The 21,897-nt window shown below is 34.2% G+C and overlaps 1 protein-coding gene across 1 annotated transcript; it reads right to left on the bottom strand.

The window, feature by feature from the left end:
- Window positions 1-12,726: 12,726 nt before the first annotated feature.
- On the bottom strand, window positions 12,727-18,859 carry LOC121298291 (cell wall protein DAN4-like). The gene is made up of 7 exons (XM_041225377.1): window positions 18,788-18,859; window positions 18,129-18,191; window positions 17,762-17,809; window positions 15,482-15,532; window positions 15,277-15,324; window positions 14,559-14,588; window positions 12,727-13,535 (listed from the first exon to the last, which is right to left on the bottom strand). The coding sequence occupies exons 2-7, from the start codon at window positions 18,183-18,185 to the stop codon at window positions 13,194-13,196; spliced, it is 576 nt and encodes a 191-aa protein (XP_041081311.1). The 5' UTR covers window positions 18,186-18,191; window positions 18,788-18,859; the 3' UTR covers window positions 12,727-13,193.
- Between the last annotated feature and the right edge of the window lie 3,038 nt (window positions 18,860-21,897).

Genomic DNA, 21,897 nt, shown 5'->3' with positions numbered 1-21,897 from the left:
CCATGTAACACCAAAATAATGTAGCAGGTAGAAGTTTTGACTGCTGTAAGCAAGGCTTTTATTCTGTGACAAATCTATTAGATAACCAGTTGATATTCTTCATCGTCTCCACTTTGGTATAATGCTGCAAAAGTTCTTATTTTAGGAAAAGCCATTTCAACTTGATGTCCCTCAGTCCTGTCTACCTGTAAACATCACAATGTGTAGGTCATTGAAACGAGGTATGTCACTTGCAGTATGCAAGGTACAGTAGATTTTTAATGATACACTGAACAGACAAGAAAGTTGTACAGCGTAGTGTTAGTGACTGGTGTACTGCATTAGAACATACAGATCATACTACCCCCCTATCCCTCTTTGCTTTAAAAGCTAAGTTTAATACCTAAACAACTTACACATTAATATACAGAACCAAAGCTGTTAGTTTACAAAATGATAAAACAGTAATGTAAATGTACTCCAAAGCACCCCATTTTGAAAATACGCCTGTTTTTGATATAGTTTAAATAGTGCCTAGCAACAGTATGACAAGCTGCAGTGGGAATTGTTTACACTTCAAGAATGTTGCTATAGATATAACAAACTTACCTCATCCTTTAAAATAGACATTTGACCAACCATCCTCCCCAGTTGATCCACTGGATTAGAGGAAGGTGCTCCTTCCTGACTACATTAATTAACAAACCTTCGTCTAGGTGCAAGCACATTGCTTTTGTTTTCAAACCACAAGTAGGTTCTACTGTCTGGTCTGTGTTGAAGCTGTGTGATTTAAGGTATTATTTATTCTAAATGTTGAAATATGCCCTTGATTATGTCATTCTCTCCACAATCATCAAAATGCTGAATTAAACCCCTCAAGTCTGGGAAGCAAATTACAGGTGTTTAATTAAAGTATAGGTACAGCTTTAAGAGGTTATAATATGTGTCATCTCAGTATCTGCCATTTAAAACGATGACCTGTTATTTTCTGTAAACAGACGATGAGTCTGAAATGAAACCAGAAACGAGCCAATAACAAAACATACAATTATTTTACATGTCGTTCCATTTGATTAGACCAGGTATTTATAAAGATATTAACAGCTAATAATTTATAAACTAGTAATTGTAATTGTCAGACTAAAGTATACAGACACTAGCCTATTTTTCAATATTGTTAGAGGTGACAAGCATCCCAAAAACAGGCTAGTGAATTTCAAAAGGCATTGGCCTCTAAATCTTGATCATAAATGATATTAATAGTAGACAAGGATGGAATGCACACGTTATTACTGCCAGCATGTTTACATCTTTGCCAGAGCATACCTATTGTCTATTTCTCTTGTTGGTGTTGAATCAGGACTATATAGAAATTGGTTCAATATAAAGTAATCTAAAAATTTAAACAGCATACAAGGCAGGTGTCTTACTTATCTGTATGCTGAATAAACTCCTTTGCCCAGTCAGATATTGGCTTTTCAAAACCCACAAAGACAAGCCCAATTAATTACTTATGATAGCAGTATTTACATTCACCATCCAGTTAAATACTGATGTGTGCTAATTTAATATGACTGGTCTGTAAAGTTTTTAATTGTTTCAGATGGTTTGGTGACCAATCCTCAATCATGTCTCAAAGTTGTGGCTGAAACTGAAAACTGACTCGCAACACTGAGGTGCAGCTTGACTACATTTTATTCAAATAGTATGCCTTACATTATTCAATCATGTGAGTGACCAAGCATTTACACATTAACAAAGTTAATAAACAATTAAACAAAACAACTTGATAGAAAGGAAAGATTTGTAGGTATTTATTTATGAACATTTTAAACCAGATATTGTACAGCATAGTACAATATTACAGATTATTTTGTTAAATAATTTGTAAATTAAAGGCATCTATTTTTTAGAAAGTGAAATAAAATACAAACCATCAACACTACACGATAGGTTTTTAATGTTAAAAACAAACAAAAAAAATAAAAAACAGTTTGAAATGCAATTCCACGTTTGATACTACATAGCAGTACTGTAGTGTGGTACCATTGTAACACAGCCAAAGCTACAGTGGAGTGGCTAAGGAACAAAAAGGTAAATGTCCTTGAGTGGCCCAGTCAGCCCCGACCTAAATCCAATCAAAAATTTGTGGCATGACTTGAAAATTACTTTTCATCACTTCTCCCCAAGGAACTCGACAGAGCTTGAACAGTTTTGTAAAGAAGAATGGTCAAATATTGCCAAATCTTGGTGTGCAAAGTTGGTAGAGACCTATCCTAACAGACTCCAACGTTGCTTCCACCAAGTATTAACTTATGATCTTTCAGTTTTGTATTTTTAATATATAATCTTTACAATCTTTGGGTTTGGGTTCGCGGTAGGGTTAGGGTTAGGTTAGGGTACAGTTAGGGTTAGTGGTAGGGTAAGGTTGGTCATTAGGAATAACTTAGAGTTGGATTTCTTCTTGTGTAGAACTCATCATGTATGTACTGCAACACTAAAGATTATTATTATTTACTTATACATATTAAAATATTCAACAGCACCAGAGGACTTCATTGGAAAGGGTCACCAAATAATTGTAGAGGTCTTACTTATATTTAATTACAACAGTATGAACTTACATATAGTTGATATAACACATAGTCCTGCAAAACACGATTGTTATTTTAAATTAGTTAACAAGTTATTAAACAATAATGTTGCAGTACTCACTTTCTAACTTTGCAGCATATTAAATATTTTCTGGAAGCTTCTGCTTTATATTCTAGTCTCAATTATTTTTTTTAAATCTTCTTTGTACAACAGGTTTTGTTTTTCATCCAAATCCTGACTCGATCCTCTAACAGTTATGATAAAAGAATAATAATAATTACTACTTGTGGATGTACCTGCAAATATCCATTAGGATAATACATTTTCAGTACCTATAAAAACAAGGGTAGACACATTATGAATTTATTTTCTTTAAAAAAAAAAAAAAAAAAAGTTTGTCTTACTTATTACCAAGATATACTATTCAGGCTTTTTTCTTAAACAGATTACTTTATGAACTGAAAGATATGGTATTAAGAGCAAAGTCTGTCAGACTGTGCTTGAACAATTTTACCTGGTGTTGTAGCCAATCAGATTTTTTATCTGCACCACCAGTGGAACATTATCTAGGATTCAATTGGTATGAACCGGTAGGTATCTACAAGTCTATGAATAGGTTGCAATGAATGATTCAAACTGATGTATCATAATCTATACACAGCCATATCCAAGCTTTTCACTCTAAAATCATACGAGCCCACTTATTTTCTAAAAAGAAAAACAACAAATACAGTTCAAATAATACCCAACATGAGGCTAAAAACAGTTATTTATTTCTGTTTTTCTTCCCAAACAAAACCAAGCTAATGATGATCTGGAGAAAAAAGCTTTGATAATTATACTGTGTAACAATTTTTTTTTTTTTTTTTTTTGTTCCTGGGTAGTAAGTGTTATTTCCTAATTGCTTATGCCTCAAAAGTATAGAAAATGGCTATTATTCCCCACAAACTTTGCTTTTGTGACCAGGACAGTGATATTTCAAAATATCACTATTTCCAATGGGAGAACGGGCAAATGTGTGGCTTTTCGTTCACATAAAGTCAGAAAAAAACAACATATGAATCCAAATTAACATGTATTTATACTAAAGTAATACAAAAATGACTACAAAAGATTTAGAAGTGAGTAGTTTTTTGAGATTCACGATTATACTGTAAATACAAAGTTTGTGGGGAATAATAGCCATTTTCTATACTTTTGAGGCATAAGCAATTAGGAAATAACACTTACTACCCAGGAACAAAAATTGTGTTACATAGTGTAGCCTCTGTTGAATAAACCCACTTTTTATCATACATGTGTACTTCCCACTAAGAGTTTAAAATCGCAAGTAAAACAGAAGTGGAGGAGGTAGACAGTTTTGCTTTTTTACTGAAACTAAAAGTATGTGCATTAACTCGGTCGCAGTACTGATCATACATACTAACTGTGGATAACAACCTAGTCTACATGATAACAGGCTAGTAAGGACATACTGACTGATACAAACTGGATAATTGAATGGGTTGATAAAAATAAGGCTACAGGTATGTAGCCTATTGCCCAATAATGTCATCCAGATCTCCTTGTAATCAGATAAAATAGAATCAGAGCCTTTCCATCAAGCACCAGTTTAGGTTTTTCAAATGCTGTATCAGTATATTTAATTATTACTGCTCGATGTCACTTCTGGATTTCTTCGTTCTCAGACCTGATGCTTTCAAAGAATATAGGTTAGGAAGTATACGTGACTTCTCTTTCCTTTTTGGAAAGCAAACCCAGATGAAACCGAAGGAGTAAATACAAAGATCAATAAGAATTAATGGGAAAATTGCACCAAATATGGTCAAATAAAAAAAGCACTATGTTATTTCATACATATAAAAAAAAGCAGGCTAGAGAACACCCTGTTTATTAAAGAGCAATGTCATCAAGTGCTTCATGATAACTGTTTGACTGTAACCATGCCAACACATTTTTGTAAATCTTATGAAAGCATGTGATATAATGAATTTGACTTACAGGCTGATTATATCCAATAGAGTAATACTGAATCTGACTACATAAAATATGAAATTAATAGCACAAATATTTTAGCCAACTTATTAAAGCTGAAAGATAAAGTGAAAGTTTTCATTGTAAAATTCAAAAAAAGATAACACATGCAAAAGTGTGTAAACAAAGGACTAAACTTTCCTTGACATAAATATATACACCAATCCAACGAAAAAAAAAATAATTCAAGCCAATGTAAAGCAAACAAGTGCTTCCTAGAATTATTGTCTAAAGGCACAATAAGATCATTATGTAAGCAGATCTTTGCAGGCTGTGTAGATACAACGCTTTGACAAAGTGTTTCTTCTCGTTTTGTTGTGTGATTTTGTGTGGTTATACATGCATTAAGACATTTGCTCCATAACTATAAACTACGAAAAGGCAGTGTAAATAGTAAGACAATTCTGTCACAAAGCCTTTGACTAGAGACTGGAGAAATCTTTAGTAGGCCTAATACTATATGTTAATGAATTCCTGCTAACTGAAAGTAATGCATTTACCTGATTTTGTTGTGGAATGAAGGGGTTAACAGCTGGTACCTATTTAAAAAAAAAACAAAAAAAAAAAAGCAGTTAAAATCAGAAGAAGTTGAAATCAGATTGTTGATTTAATCGGCAGAATGTATAAAAAGTATAGATACCATTCTGTGACTTAAGGATTTACTAAAGAAGCACTAAGTTACACTACTGGTTTTGATCATGTCATTTTACTAAACATTTTCACTTTTTGTAAGTATTTTGTAACAGTGCTGTATTCTAAGCAGTGTCGTAACTGGTGTGTGGGGAGGGGGGGGGGAGTTTGTGTAGCTGAGGAATATACTAATAAAATAAATATTCATTTAATTCAGATTGGCGCATTTGCGGTCATGAATTCACTCTTCAGAGGACAGGAGGGGATATTTCACAGCTACTCTATGACAGTACAATCCCAGTATTCAAACAGAAAATATTTTTATAGTGTTGAAACCATAGACATTGGAAATTATATCACAATTAAGAAATTTCACAATGAAAAAAAAAACCTAACTTTATTATTTAATTATTTACTACCTGTAATGCCAACTTTTGCTACTTCATCAAAATTTACCTGTGTCAAAATTTAATCTGCAGCTATAAACGTGTTTTTTTATAGCTGGTCTAATTAAAGCAATCCAACAATGTGGTTATATAGAGAGTAGTTTGAAAAGATTAAAAAAATATATAGCAGAATTAAAATAATGTAATATAATTAACATTACTTATTTTTAAACTAATATCAACAACATGATTGGAATTTACACCAGGAAATATCTTTATTTATTATTATTATTATTATTATTATTATTAATAATAATAATAATAATAATAATAATAAATAATAATAATAATAATAATAATAATAATAATACCTTTGCAAAACAATTTTACAAAGGTGTACTTAAGTTAATTATAGTGAAAAGAAAACGCTACGCTTCAATGTAAAGAATTTGCAGTTAGCGCATAGTTGCCTTTTTATCTTTTTCTTTTTCTTACCTACTTAATATCCTATTGTTTAATTTTTGTATGTAAAACATTTCTGTGACGTCACCCTTTGATCTTTTGATTGATTCATTCTACTAATTTTGTGGCTTTGAAGAGAAGGGGCAGTGCAGGGCAGCTATATCATTGATTAACAAATCCACAGTATGTGATACGAATCTACAGAAAATGGTTGATAAAGCAGGGTTGACCTGAGTGACAGAAGTAAGTAAACAATGCGCGTATCAATGCCCCGGAAGCAGCTTGTTACTGACACTTCCATCATTCTCTGGATTGAACCGTCGGCCCAAATGTTGATTAGAGCAAATGTTTCTTCATCCATGTTGGCTCGTGCTGTGTCGCAAGCAACAAAAACATGACTAAACAGAATAAATAAAAATGTTCCTTGCGGAAGCCAAACCTTCATGCAGGCGTGTTGTTTGTTATTTCGTCGTCTTAAGAATGGCCATCAAGCATTTTGTCCGGGTGAAAGCGTGTCAACCCACATCCTTCATAACTTAATGGAAATGTAAATATGTTTGTTTGTAGCTGTCATGTAGTGCTTATGACTTGTATTTACCTATTGATAGAAGTATGCCATCTGGGAACTAGAAAGTGATTTAATGAAATACATTTACAATTAAATTGAATCTAAAGAGCTTTTATGTCAGACAGAAACTGTTGACATTTCACAGATGTATAGTGGGTGATGGGGAACACAATGTACAGTTGGTACAATAATGGATTATTCTACAAGGACCTGTATACTGAAATTACACTACAATTTTCTACCAAATCAATATGAACACAAGTTTTCTTAAACATTATGCAGTTTTCACACTACAATTTGCATTCCATAACTGAAAATATTGTATTATGTTATATTGGGATAAACAGAAAAGAAAAGTCTTACTTCGTGGCTTACAGAATTATCCCTCCTGACTAGTTTGTGGTGTCGTTGGTTAGAAATCTGCATGAGAAACAAAAATAAAATTACATTTGACAAAAACTGCAGTTGCAGTTGTGTACTGTCTGAAATTTGTTTAGAGCAATTATGACTTTGGGGACTTATTGGGTAGGAGAAAGTCGTAGTCAAAAGACAGACAAAGAGAAATACATTATCCATCTTTTTTATTTTGTAGAACAGAGCTAAAAATAAAAAAATAAAACATACCTGTTAAAAAACAAACTTATATTGATTAATTAATACACATAGATTCTCAAAGCTATTTATTGCAAATCTGCATTACTGGTAAAGCATTTTTCATTTTAGAACTCAAATTCTCGAATGAACAAGAGATAACTTCAGACTACTTACACAACCCCAAATGAAATGTCTAGATTGTTTATTTCTGGTTTGGTAATTTAAATTAGTGCAATTTCTATGTGCTTATGACTATCAGTAGTAAATATCTTTGAGAATCTAGACTATATTGTTTTATTCATAAATATAAAACATTCAATAGTGTTGAATTTAGAAATACTAAAACGTATATTTTAATAATGTTTATTACAATATGTAATAAAAAGTTACAGAATCTTTAGATATATATATATATATATATATATATATATATATATATATATATATATATATATATATATATGGTAATTTAGAATCTTGATAACTAAACAAACAAACCCTGGGACATTACAAAAAGGCACGCTCACCTGTTGACATACACAGGTTGTTTTCTGTTTTATATTTATTATATGGTAGATTTTAATTAATGCCAACATATATACTAACAAGATATAAACCGTATGTTGAGACATACATTTACATTAAATTACATTACTTTATATATATATATTCATTCAAATTACAAATCATTACAAATAGACTCAAACCAGTTAAAACTAATTATAATGACATAAGCATGATAGGTGATCCTGGTACTGTGTTAATTTAGTTTAGCCGTGATCTACCAAACTTCTTAATATGCCCGTTTATCAATTAGGTACAGTATACAATTATATATTCAAATTAATCTCTGGTCGCCCAATGGGACGTCAATGATTAGATATAACTTATTTGAGTTCAGGACCGGATTCCCTTGCCAATAATCGACATTCACACAACGTGTCAGAAATACAAAACAATAATTTATTTAAGGGAAAAATGCTCTGCATTTATTACAGAAAGGCAACTCCTTTGAGTTGCGTGAATTAATCAGTTCATCGATTTCTTAATACAATTCTTACACACTCTAAAACAGGAAGCTGAATTCTATTCCTAGTACAATGTATCCACTAACTTGACAGCATTTGCTACAGTTGCTAATATTTAATATTTGATTTGTTGAATACTTATCAATTTTCATCAAAGAAGTCAATCTTCTTGGTGATGAACACTACAGCTTCTTCTTTCTCTGGATCTGAAGTTCACTGAAAGTAACAGAGACAGTCGTTCTTGTCGTAGGCATTGTGTTGCATCGGCTCTCAGCAAACAATAGTTCTTCTCAAAGGAAGTAGCTTGTTGATTTCCAATAGTCTTGCAACATTATCTTCGACTTGTTGGAAGGTTTCTGACTGGAAATAGTTCTGCTGATCAGAAGTAAACTCACAGTTCAAAGAGTGCATGGCAATTGATTTGATTTCCATTACATGAGAGTAGATGTTAAAACCTCATGCTGATTTGAACTCGGCTCTCGCCAAGATAAACACCAATTAAGATGTAGATTTATAGTAAACTAATGTGATCCATCTGCATCTCCATCATTTTGCGTTTCTTTCCATTTGATGATGTTGATATCCTTCTGACTGATGTTGATGGCTGAAGTGTAATTCTGGCTCCCCAGCGCATCAGCACACACAATGGCTGCGATGCTGGCTCCGAGGATCAGCCACATTGTGGTCTCACAAGCGCACCAGCATGACAACTGTCTGAATTTAGCTAAGTAGGGTACATCTCTGGGGTTTTCAAGTGGGCATCTTCTGTCCTCTGTGTTTCGTCGACTAGCCCACGACACCTCAAGAGGGCTTGATGGTAATTCAGAATCACCCCCCTCCACCCCCCACTCAGCTCAGCCCAGCTTACTTATCCTTACATCAGCGTTGCTTTCTTTTTATTGTGCTTGAGATCCCCAGCTAGAATCTTTCCATCTCAACCACAGCCAGTTGCTCTCCATAGTCACTGTTCCGCTTCAGCAGCTAGTTGAGCATACCAAAGTTTCTTCCTCTCATATGCCTCATCCACAGCATCCTCCCATGGCACTGTTAACTCTACCAGATGAACAAGGCATTCTGATGCAGACCACAAGACAATGTCTGGTCAAAGGTTAGTGGTGGCAATCTCAGGTGGAAAAATAAGCTGTTGACCAACATTTTCCAGTCTCTAGCAACTTCCAGTTGTCCTGGGCGAGGCTTGGTTTTATCACCTTTTCTTGGTGGTTGCTCTCCTGAATGGTGGAATATTGTCGTGTGTAATGCTTTGATGGAACTGGTGGCAACTTATTGGTCATGTTATGCTTGTCTTCCAATGCTAAGGCCAATTGCAGCACATGGTCGTGGCACCAAGTAAACCGTCCTTGGCTAAGACCCACCTTACATCCTGTCAAAATATGCCATAATGTTGCAGGTGATGAATACAAAGGTTTAGGTTCTGTGGTGATGTTGATCTGATGAGGGAACTGATCCTGCTCTGTTCCATTGTCCATTGGTCTTGCCAGCAGATATTCCGTTGTTCCACACTCTCCCATCTCATCCACTCTCCCTGCTTGGCCTGGGAAAAGGCCTTTACGCACCTCATCTTCTGCTTTTGCATCTCGTTGACTACCAGCTTCCTCCATTGAGCTGGGGCTGCCTTGTGCCATGTAGGAGGAGCTGTACTGAGACCAAGACCCCCTCTTCCATGCTGAAAAAGTTATGTTGTTTGTAAAAGTGTTCTTGTTGCAATTCTTCTGTATGGCTAATACATGACTTCAGGCCCAGCTGCTGGCTATGCTTCAGTTCATTTTGTACAGCGACACAGAAATAAAGACCCGCTTTCAGCTCAATGCAGGCTCCTGTTCACTGGTTCAGTCTCTTGTAGAGCAAAGAGCATTCCTCTCTTCAAAGTTGATTTCAGCCTCCTCAGAACATGATTTTAGCCAGTCTTCAGTCTTTCCCATTGCTTTCTCCAAGCTTCAGAAACTTTCTTCAGAGCAGTTCAGCTCTCCATTTCATTTTAAACTTCAGAACCACTTTCCTTGTTCTTTGCCTGTCCCAGTCTTTTTGAATTAAGATCCATCTTAATTGGATCGTTGAATTCATGGGTGGTGCTTAACATCACACAACATGTCTAAACACTGGTTAGCTCGTCTTGGAGCCACTCCTTGGGCTCCTTGAGAAATGTCTTCATCTAGACAATGTGGGGAAGCTATAAAAAAGGCTAACAAGATGCTCAGATACATTGTGAAAAGTGCTGAATTTAAATCAAGGGAAGTGATGTTAAAACTGTACAATGCACTACTAAGACCTCATCTTGAATATTGTGTTCAGTTCTGGTCACCTTGCTATAAAAAGGATATTGCTGCTCTAGAAAGAGTGCAAAGAAGAGCGACCAGAATTATTCCGGGCTTAAAAGGCATGTCATATGCAGACAGGCTAAAAGAATTGAATCTGTTCAGTCTTGAACAAAGAAGACTACGTGGCGACCTAATTCAAGCATTCAAAATTCTAAAAGGTATTGACAGTGTCGACCCAAAGGACTTTTTCAGCCTGAAAAAAGAAACAAGGACCAGGGGTCACAAATGGAGTTTAGACAAAGGGGCATTCAGAACAGAAAATAGGAGACACTTTTTTACACAGAGAATTGTGAGGGTCTGGAATCAACTCCCCAGTAATGTTGTTGAAGCTGACACCCTGGGATCCTTCAAGAAGCTGCTTGATGAGATTTTGGGATCAATAAGCTACTAACAACCAAACAAGCAAGATGGGCCGAATGGCCTCCTCTCGTTTGTAAACTTTCTTATGTTCTTATGTTCCTGCCCACAGCTCATGATTGACAATTCAACCAAATTTCCTTTGTCTTGTCAAAGGTGATTGATAGCTACTCCCCCCTCTGCTTTCTTGGGGGGAAGAAACTCCCCCTTGTGTCTGTGTTTCGTCAAAGTCTGCCAGAATGGTCTGTGCAGAGTTTTCAGTTTGTGATAATGCAAGATAAGTTTTACGACTCTGCTTCAAAGCTGCATCTAAGCTCGCTTGACCAAGAGAAAGGGGGAAGAGAAAAAAACGTTAACTTGCAACTTTCAAAAACAAGTTTAAACTGTGCATATTACTATCCAGAAAATAACTTGATTTGACTGTCTCTTACGCAACACCGTTGATGATGGCTCTACTGTGTGATAATTGACTGTGACGGGAGCTATGTGTCCCGAGCCGAAGGTGTGGGCGCTAATGAAAGTCAAGGTCAACTATCACATGATAGAGTCATCATTAAGAGGGCACTATTGTTATTAGAAAACTGTTTTTACCATTGTTTTCTATAAAAAATAAAACCCTAAACCTAGATTTACCTTGAACTTGTACTGATTTGTCAGGTACCTTTCCGCTGAGTAAAGACGTTAGAACATTTTTTTAAAACAAAAAACAAGGATGACATACATATAAAGAGAAACACAATTATTTTTTATTTAGTAAATCCATTTTTATGTTGTATTAACTTGTTAGGGTTTAAAACCTGTATTTATAATCTGGACATTGCCTGAGGAATGAATGGAGCAACTACTGAACAGTCTGTGTACCACAGTCTGAACTACCAGTACAATCTCATTAAATACCACTGTAAAATGCTTTCTAACTCATCATGTTTCCACCTTCAGCCAAAACCTTTCTCTCCTGAATTTATATATGAATGGAGCAATATTAATGAACTGTCTGGTCTTGCTTTGTTGTTGTTGAAAGATGTTTTGTCTGTGCTCTAGTCGAGCTGACAGGATGTGATTGATCTAGGCAGTTGCAGGTACAGGATTGGTTGCTTTCATCGATACAAAGTATTGATTGGCTGGTTTTGGTGGATAATAAAATTCACTCTGACCGACTGTGTCTTTGTTTAGTATTTACTGTCCAATAGATGTGAACTACGCTTAAAAAACACAGCAAGTCTAAAAGAAAAAGCCAGCACTTGCGTGGATTGATTTTAAATTTGATTCACAGTTGGCGTTGAGACGTTCCAGCGGGCACCTATCGTCTATTAGAGCCTGCTAGTACTGGAAGCTGATTGGCTGATGGTGCTGAATAGTTTTCTAATTAAGCAATAGTGACCGACAGGCAGGCAGGAAATACTCTTGTACACCGTTTAAACTTTTTAACAGCATTAACATCAAGATTTGTAATCTCAACAAACACACCAAACATTAAAAAACCTAAATGCAGTTTAGTTTTTAATTCACCTAAGACAGGGAAAACATTTATAAAATAGATAGTTGTGTTTCATCTGCTATTAGTAAAGGACAGTAACAGCTTTAGATAAGTAAATGTAACAAATTATATAGCTAAAAGTGTTATTAAACAAATTAATTTATTACTAAATGAAAGGAATGCAATTAGTAATTTAAATATTGTAGTTATTCCTTTTGTAAAGTTAATTCTTTTTATTTATTTTTTTGTTTTTTTAAAGGTTATTCATTTCAAGCGGGTATGTTCGGGCTGAGTTTTCTGGGGGTGCAGCAAGACATTGAGTCTTCGGGTTTTCAATGGGCAGCTGCTGATTTTCAACTATTGATGGCTGGTGGACATTAATTCTCGTTTGTTGGATAGAGATGGAGCCCAGTAATTTTTTATAGAGGACTCGTTTTTGTGACCTGTTATAGCCATTATTTTACGGGTTTGGAGACCATCTGCTTCTGAAAGAATTTGCAGTGTTGGATCTTGTACAGTGTTTTTTTTTTTTTTTCTTTCATTTTTATGTTGTGTTTCTGACAGCTGACAGTTATATTACTAGATGTTCTTTTTGGCAGATTGATACCTTACTGTACTTTATCGGTGACTGTTGTGTGGACATTTTGAGGGCATTTCCTGGCAGTTAATGCCCTGTACAGCAACCAATCAGAAGACAGCATTTGGGTTCTACTCAACTTGACAGGTTTATAATTGTAATTAATACATTCACTTTCTGTTGTCACCCCTTCCATTAGTTGTATTTGTAGTGACAGTTGTAGAAAGTTTGGTTGTAATAGACACCGTTGTAGGTGTGGTTGTAGTAGACACTGTTCTAGGAGTTGTGGTTGTAGTAGGGCCTGTAGTGGTGGCAGACAAGGGTGTTGATGATGTAATGGATGAAGTTGTTGTAACTGCTATGTTGCCTGTAGTTAAGGAAACAGCAGAAAGTGTTGGCAAGACCGATGTCATGCTAGTGCTCAACGTAGTCATCTTGGTTGAAGTCCATGGTCTGGCTCTGGTCCTTTTGGTGCATGGTCTTGATGTTGAAGTATGAACAGGTTTTATGGGCTGTAAAATATTAAACCAAGCATTTGACCTGAAAACTTCTATTTTTATTCTAATGCAGCCTTACAATACATTACAGGATATATATTTTTTTAACTTGTCCCAGATTATTATATAAATAAATATATTTGAAATAACAAAAATGGGGTGGCTTTTTTTTGGACCAGTTCGTCTAGATTCCGCGAGTCTCGGGTCCAATAGCAGAACAGCCTACGCTTTATGTCTTGGTTTGTCTCAACGTGTATATGGTTACCAAATAGCCTACTGTAACGTTTCAAATACATATCCTGGCACTGGCAAAAACTAAAACAAAGATCAGTTCAAAACACAACTTTAAACATTTACAACACTGCAATGCGTTCCTACTTCACCAACCACGAATAAGGTCTACTTCAGTCTTCTTAGTATTATTAGTTTTCAAGGAGTGAGCTAAAAACATAGTGTTAGTTACAAATATATGATTGAGCAATCTGAGACCCTAAAACACATGCATTAGCAGTTTACTAGGTTTAAAGAGCAACTTGTTTGGGGTATGAAATACTCTCTTGTTTAGATTCTTGTATATCATTATCACATACCCTAAGTTCAGTGCATCCCAGTGGCCTCAATAGAACTCTGGTTTCTAAGTACACCTGCTACACCGAAGTGTAACCATTTCTCCATCTGGACCTTAAAAATACCCCATGGAGTATGATTCAGGGGAGCTTGTTGTTTACTTTGAGATTAGACATGTTTCTGAGACTTCTATTCAGGCTTTTAACTTCTGAGTTTTCAGAAGGCACCAGTATATGAAAACTGAAATAGTAAATGGCTTACAAAGTAATTTTAAACTACAATAGTCATACATTTGGTAAAATAACTGATATTTCAGATCCGTACCAAGTTGATCTTTGAGAGTGCAATACCATTTTCAGTGTTATTGTTATCATTGATAATCTTAGATTAAACACTAAAATAGTCACAACAATGTACATTTGTTTTACAGGTAGTTTTTTTTTTTATTTCTACGGCACAATATATACTTACACACAGAGGACGCCGATAGAGAACAATACCCTGAAATTTTGAAACAAAAAACATTTAAACAAACTGTTTTGACATGAATGTCAATAATTTTTACTGTTAATTTACTGACATTATTGTTTGTTTTGTTATACAGTGTTATCTATCTATCTATCTATCTATCTATCTATCTATCTATCTATCTACTATCTATATATATATATATATATATATATATATATATTATATATATATTATATATATATATATATATATTGCTGCAGTGTAATTTAGGGTACATAAGGGTCTTTTTATTTTATTGTTACATGTTCCCATGTGTTGCTACAAGTGTTTACGTAAGGTGTGAGTATTGTTTTATTTATTTATTTATTTTACATTTTGATCACTTTTTTAACTTTTAAATTGCATTCCCTGCCTCAAGATGGGCTTCTCACGTACCCACATATGGACCTCTCAAAATTACATTTCCTAAATCTGTCTCGGTTACCTATGTGAACAGGAGGATGATGGGAAATGTAGTTCTGAGAGGTCCATGCGAGATGCAGGGAATGCCATTTAAAAGTATAAAAAAAGTCAAAATGTAAAAAACTACACACACCTTACGTAAACAGCTGTAGCAATACATGGGAACATGTAACACAATAAAAATAAAATAATCTGAATCTGCCTTTTCTACTTATAATTTGTAAATTACATATTTTTGAAAGTAAGTCTATTTTACCTGTCCAGGTTGGTATTTAAATCTGTATGAGGAGTGGAACGGGAAACGCTATAAAACAACAACAACAACAACAACAAAAACAAAACAAACAAAAAAAACAGTAATAAACGATATTATAGAAGCCAGTACAATTCAACAAAAAGCTCCTAGGGGGGCGGAGGGGGGGGGTTAAAGTAATGCTCATTTGTTCATTTGTTACATTTACCCAGTTTTGTAGTTGTGATGCGCCTTTGTGAACAGGACGACATGGCAAAAACTGCAAGAAAATGATTAAAAAAATAATTATATTTACTTAAATATAATTAATGTATTGTGCAGCTGGCAGAGAGACCTAAGTAGTCGGGAAAACTAAATAACTTATAGCAAAAGTTGTTCAGCTAAAGAAAATATTATTATTGACACAATTATGTGTTTTATTGTTGCATGTTATTTGATTTTACTGTACATTTTTGTTATATTGTTTAAATCCTTACATACAGTAAGGATTCCAGTTTAATATTAAGCACATTTATCAACACGTCTATCGACTTAACTAGTTGATCACACATGCCAAGTTTGTACTGATTTAGAAGATGTCAAAATAAATATACTAGCTATGTAATACACATCCTTATCTAAGCTAAGTATTGATAAACATATCTGATTAAAAAAACAAACCATTTCAAACAGATGCCACAAACATATATAAAAGGCGGTGGGCATTACAGGACATGCTGTTTCAGTTATCTTAAAGATAAGCCAGCTGCTTATCTCACTAATTAAAAACAATCAAATTATCTCTTGGCCCCTGTATCTCTTATTGTAGTATAGTTGTAGGCGGCTGATTTGGCAACAGCCAATACTCTCTCATCAAAAGACGAGCTATCGCACCTACTTTATAACTAGAAAAACAATTTTAAATTTAGTGAGTCCATCATAAAAATGATAAAAAGCCAAAATTCACAACAACGTGGTATTGCAACTTTACTCACTAAACTGCACTTCTGCGGCAAATCAATAACTGTGAATAACATTTAATTGTCAATCTTCTATTTTAAATTAATACACTACTAAACACGTTATCAAAATCTATAATCCACAATTACAATAACACATTTAAGATATGTCTAATACAATTCTACAATAATAAAATACATGTGTTGTGTATTTTTTTTTATTTTAAATTAATTTGCCGTGCATAGATGGAATTTATTTCGATATTTATTTATTTTGTTTGTTTGTTTGTTTGTTATAATCTAAATAGTACATTTTCATATGGTAGTCTTCCTTCGCAGCATGTTTTCACGTCTCCTGACAAAAACGTGCATTATGATTGGGTTATATTACGTTGTTTGCCTGTGTGTTGCAGCTTGTCTCCCGTGTGATCACATCAAACTGCAAGGCAAAACGCAGCCAATAAATGTGTACCTCTTGTTGACGTCGACTGAAGTTGCTCGTGTGATCAGGCCGTAGACTTTCCTGCAGAATACTTTGCAATTTGTGAGTCTGGGAATATGTCTACAGATTTGTTGAACTAGTCACATCATGAAAAGGCCTCTGCATATGTAACATTGTTCATCTCCGTTTTTACTTTGGCAACGAAAGATGTTATGAATTGAAGCGCTGGTTTTTTGAGCGTCACTGGCTTTTTGGTGTTTTTGTGATCGCTCATGCTTACAACAAACATAATTCTTGCTCCCTTTTCCCACCGTTAAAATCAGTCCTGCATAGTTTACAGAAAGTATTCCTTTTCCAACGTTGTTTAGGATTATGTGACAATACGTTGTTGCCCAAGAAGCTTGAAGTTTGCATTCATATTTTATATTTTATTTTTTACTGGGAGAGCTTATCGCACGCAAAGGCATCGTCGATTAGTATTTGAACTAGCCTCGTGCACTGAAGGCATGCCTGCCACAGGGTTCCCCTGGGTCCTAAACCCTGCTAAGAACAGTAACCACAGACCATACACCACTTCTGCAGAAATTAACGGTTCGCTGACATTAAAGGTGCTTAATGTTAAGGTTTTTTTTTTCTTTCTTTTTTTTTTTTTTTTTTTTTTTTTGCAAAATCCGGAGAAAACCTGTCCCGGGAGTTGTCCAGAAGTGTCCAAAAAAGTTACAGCAAATAAGGGAGAGGTGACAGGTCTGGTAATACAATATTTTTACAGTGCACTATTTCAGTGTAAACGTACATGCTGTTACCACTGGTTCCTTTTTCTAACTGTCCATTTCACATAAAATTAATAAAAAGCATAACACAAATGATTCAGAAACATTTATTTAAAAAAAAAAAAAAAAAACAACAACAACAAAAAAATCAACTTCTGACATAAATCTGCCACATACACTTTTAAAGTTCTTGGGTTTGTTTAAAAAAAAAAAAAAAATAAGATCTGAATGATAAATGCAGTAATTTACATGAAACACAAATGTCATGTAAATAATACATCATAAATAAAACATTGATCAAATCTTTGTATTTATCTTGTCTTTGTATTTGTCATTACCTCATTGCTGCTTGACTTATCTGCAAGGCGGTGCTGGGATTTGAAAACCTATATCACACGAATAAAAGACAATCATGTGATCTAATACCAGCACTTGCAGGATTTATCCACAACATTTTAGGGACTATTTATGAAGAACTGTTTTTTTTTAGTCTTTATAAAACGTTTTTTTGAAGAGAATAAACATTCTGTAAAACAGCTGCAAACTTAATTAATCAAAACAGGCGCTGGAAAAACAGTCCTCTACAAAATATAATACAACTATATTGTTTATGTTATGAGAGAATCCTTCTGGACAAACCAGGCAAAAAAAACCCCCAAAAATCAAACAGGTATTGATATTAACCGAAATTAAAAGTATACTTACAGGTAAACAACTCATTGTACACAGAAGAAAGGTCACTGGAATCAACAACTTTAACATCTTTATCTGTAAGTAAATGCATTTAGGTTACTGTACATTAAAGGCACATTTTAATACCAAACAATCAATACTATAAATTGTTATTTTTGGGGATACAGTTCTTTACACTTAAATTTGAACATACACGTGTTGTAGGATTTCACTTATTTAAGTTTGTAAATAATTTATTAGAGCAATTGTTTTATATATATTTTTTAAACATTAAAAGACAGATATATCTAGATAGATTGTTACACAATGTTGACTACTTGGCATTCTCTGATGCAGCTGCAATTGAAAATCTAATCTGTTAAAACATTCATGATCAGTAGGGTACTAATCACTGAAATAAAATAAAGGCCAACACTACAAACATCAAATGTTAAGTACTGTAAAGGGTACAGAAAAGAGTAATTTTCTAAATTAAAGTGTTTTGTATGCAAAACACAAATGGAGACAGTACAATATCATGACAACTAAATCACTGGATACCCCCAATGATTCTGCTTAAAGTAGACAAACAAACAAACAAACACAAAAAAAATAAAATAAAAAAATAAAAATAAATACACAATGATGCACCTGGTATTTCAGATAAATAAATTACCTTTTATAATGCCTACCTTCTTTGAGACAAAGGGAAACAGAATGAAATGTGCTAATTTCCAAAGACCTCGAGGCAGTATCTGTTTGCTTCTCTGGCTCCTTTGCTCTATATGTAGACTGTATCAGGAGCAATGCCTATAAGATAGTCATCATCAGATGAGACATTTACCATTTACCAAGTCAATAAACTCTATGCCTCATTTACAATTTGTCTAACCTCTTGTCACGAAATTATACTGACATGTAATTACGTGTTCCAGTGTTTTTTTCAGACAACCAGCCATTATAAAGTGGTTTTGAATGAGGAAGAAATTCCAGTTCCCTACTCTTTCATGTTTCCTTGTTAGCTCCCTATTGAATTATCCACTGGCCATTATGGTAACACGATCATCTTGGTTAAAAATATGTACAAAGCCTTAATTGACATTCTTTTCTGAATAATCCTACTATTTGTAGTTTTTTCACTTCCTTTAATAGGGTGTTGAAAATGCTCTTCCGTTTCGGTTTTTTAACTCAGTTTAAGGTACATGCATTATGAAAACAAAATGCGATTTAGAAGTAAAAGGAAAATAAATAAGAGATGTAATTATATAAAGGTGATTATACCACAATTGTTGGACCTTACTAAATGAAACAATTCATTCATTACAGCACAGTGGATAACAGGGTCCTAATTCCCAGGGAGTCCCTGGCAGAATACCCAGTAAAAGCACTGGATTGAGTGCAGGGTGAAGGGAAAAGTTAGTTTGAAGTGTATGACAACTTTCCCTTAAGCAGCAGACTGAATTTTACAGTGGGTCTGACTGAATTTTCTCATGAATCTATCTAATTTTTTTTTTTTTTACAGTAAAGGGGAAGTTTCATGAACTGCTCGTTTGAGCTTCTATAATTCCCTCCCAAAAGCTAAATCTCAAACAGTATCTTGTATAAATTGACACATCATACTCTATTCCTGTCTGTGTCCTTCAAGTTTTCTTTCCACCGTGCTGTGGCCACGAGACAGGTATACAGTACACAGCAAGCTCCACTCCATATCTGTTTAAAGTCTTTAGCATTGGCTGCTATGTGCAAACAATTTACCTCAATTATATATATATATATATATATATATTCAATGATTCAAGGTTTCGTAAAAACTATGTGATTATGGATGATACACAGCTTAATGGTATGTTCCTATCCTGTCTCACCATTAGTGTGTGACTCATGGCTATTCCAACACAGCACTACCCGTTACACTTGCAAACAGATTTCTTTCACCAAATGTAATATGCATGTTTACTATACTAATCTGCACATTTGAGACCAATATAGCGTATGGAAGTGCAACTGGTAAGATTTATGAAATAATTTTGATAGCTACAACAGCTCTACTGGCAGTTGTTTGGTCTTTCAAGCTGTTTTTAGAAATACAGTACAAATACATTGTATTCATTCAGGTTTAACTATGTCAATGAACAAATTACTATATGGAATACAACCAGGCCATTTCTGATGAAGTTGTATGCATATTTATTAAGTAGGACTAAAATGCATTTTGCAATAGAATGTACAACGTCACAACTTTAAACACAACATTTGTAATTAAGGGCAGCACTGTATTCATGAGTATACAGTAAAAGAGAGAGAAAACATGACCATGTTATTTTGCATCTCTGCTTGCGGTACAAAATGTAGAAAAGAAAGTTCACCTACTTTAAAAAAAAAAAAAAAATTTTTTATATTTAAATTACATTCCCTAAAAATAATATATATATATATATATATAATATATATATATATATGATATATATATATATATATATATAATAAAAAAAATCTAGATTAAAGTGAGTTAACATCACAATGGATTTAAAATATATCTCCCTGGCCTTAAATGGTAGTAAAATTGGTTCTCCTGTGCTGCAGGTATTATTGTGTATAACACATGGCACCTGGTTTTCTGCACCATTTGTGAGTCTGCAGTGGCCAGCACCATTCCATCGCCATCTACTGCTGAGCCAATTGAATCCATTGCCATGGTTACACCCTATTTCAATAGAAGCCTTCCTTATTCCTGCTGTATATAGGCTGTGGGGTCCAGTGGTTAAAAAAAAAAAGGCTTCTAACCAGGAGGTCCCTGGTTCAAATCCCAGCTAAATCACTGACTCGCTGTTTGACCTTGAGCAAGTCGCTTGTGCTTTGTCTTTCAGGTGAGATGTTGTTGTAAGGGACCCTGCAGCTGATGCATAGTTCACACATCTTAGTCTCTGTAAATCGTTTTGCATAAAGGCATCTGACAAACAAAACGAAAATACAAAGTATTTATTTAAGAAATACTTTTTTTTTTCTTCTAAATTATAACATGTCCTGAATTACTGGCAGAAGTGACAGGGGCATCGGAATCAGGTTTTGCAGACTGACCGTGACTGGCAGCTGCAAACTCGAGTTTCTGCAGTAGTCGGTGGATTCCATTTTTCTTTTTGCAACCGCTGCCGACATCACCCAGGGAACATTAATGTCGATGATGCCATCAAAAAGAGGCGGATTTTCGTTCTCGAACGACTGTATACCCATTCGTAAAGTGCTTTGCGACAGTCGTCCGTTTGCTCAGATGATTTTGTGAATAGCAATATGGATGACTTTTGTTAGTTTTAAATGAAATTAATTTTATTACGGCAGTCGGCAAGCACTTCTATGAATAATTTTGTGAAATATATTCATAATAACTGAATATGTTTTATTTAAAGTACATAATACATACAGTAGAAACACAAATACTGGAAAAACACCAGTGTTACATTTAAAGTTGAATACATTGTAGATCTACAGTACAAAAAAATACACAGAAACAGTGTAGGCTCTGTAATGTTGTATTCCATTTTCTTGTGTGTTTTGCTGCCATCAAGAGATAGCCTAACAACAACTACTGTACTGTACTGAATAAGTGTAAAATTCCGTTATAATGTTCCAGGGAATTATTATTTTTTATTTATATATATATATATATATATATATATATATATATATATATATATATATATATATATATATATATATATATATATATAAACAATGCTAGTATTTAAAATGTCTTGCTCACAAACATTTCATGTTTTACAGTATGTGTCTTGTGGCTCTGGACCAT

Source organism: Polyodon spathula, chromosome 1, assembly GCF_017654505.1.
Source record: "Polyodon spathula isolate WHYD16114869_AA chromosome 1, ASM1765450v1, whole genome shotgun sequence".
NCBI lineage: Eukaryota > Metazoa > Chordata > Actinopteri > Acipenseriformes > Polyodontidae > Polyodon > Polyodon spathula.
Note: the sequence above shows the minus strand (reverse complement) of the source record. Positions and strands in the feature narration are given on the sequence as shown.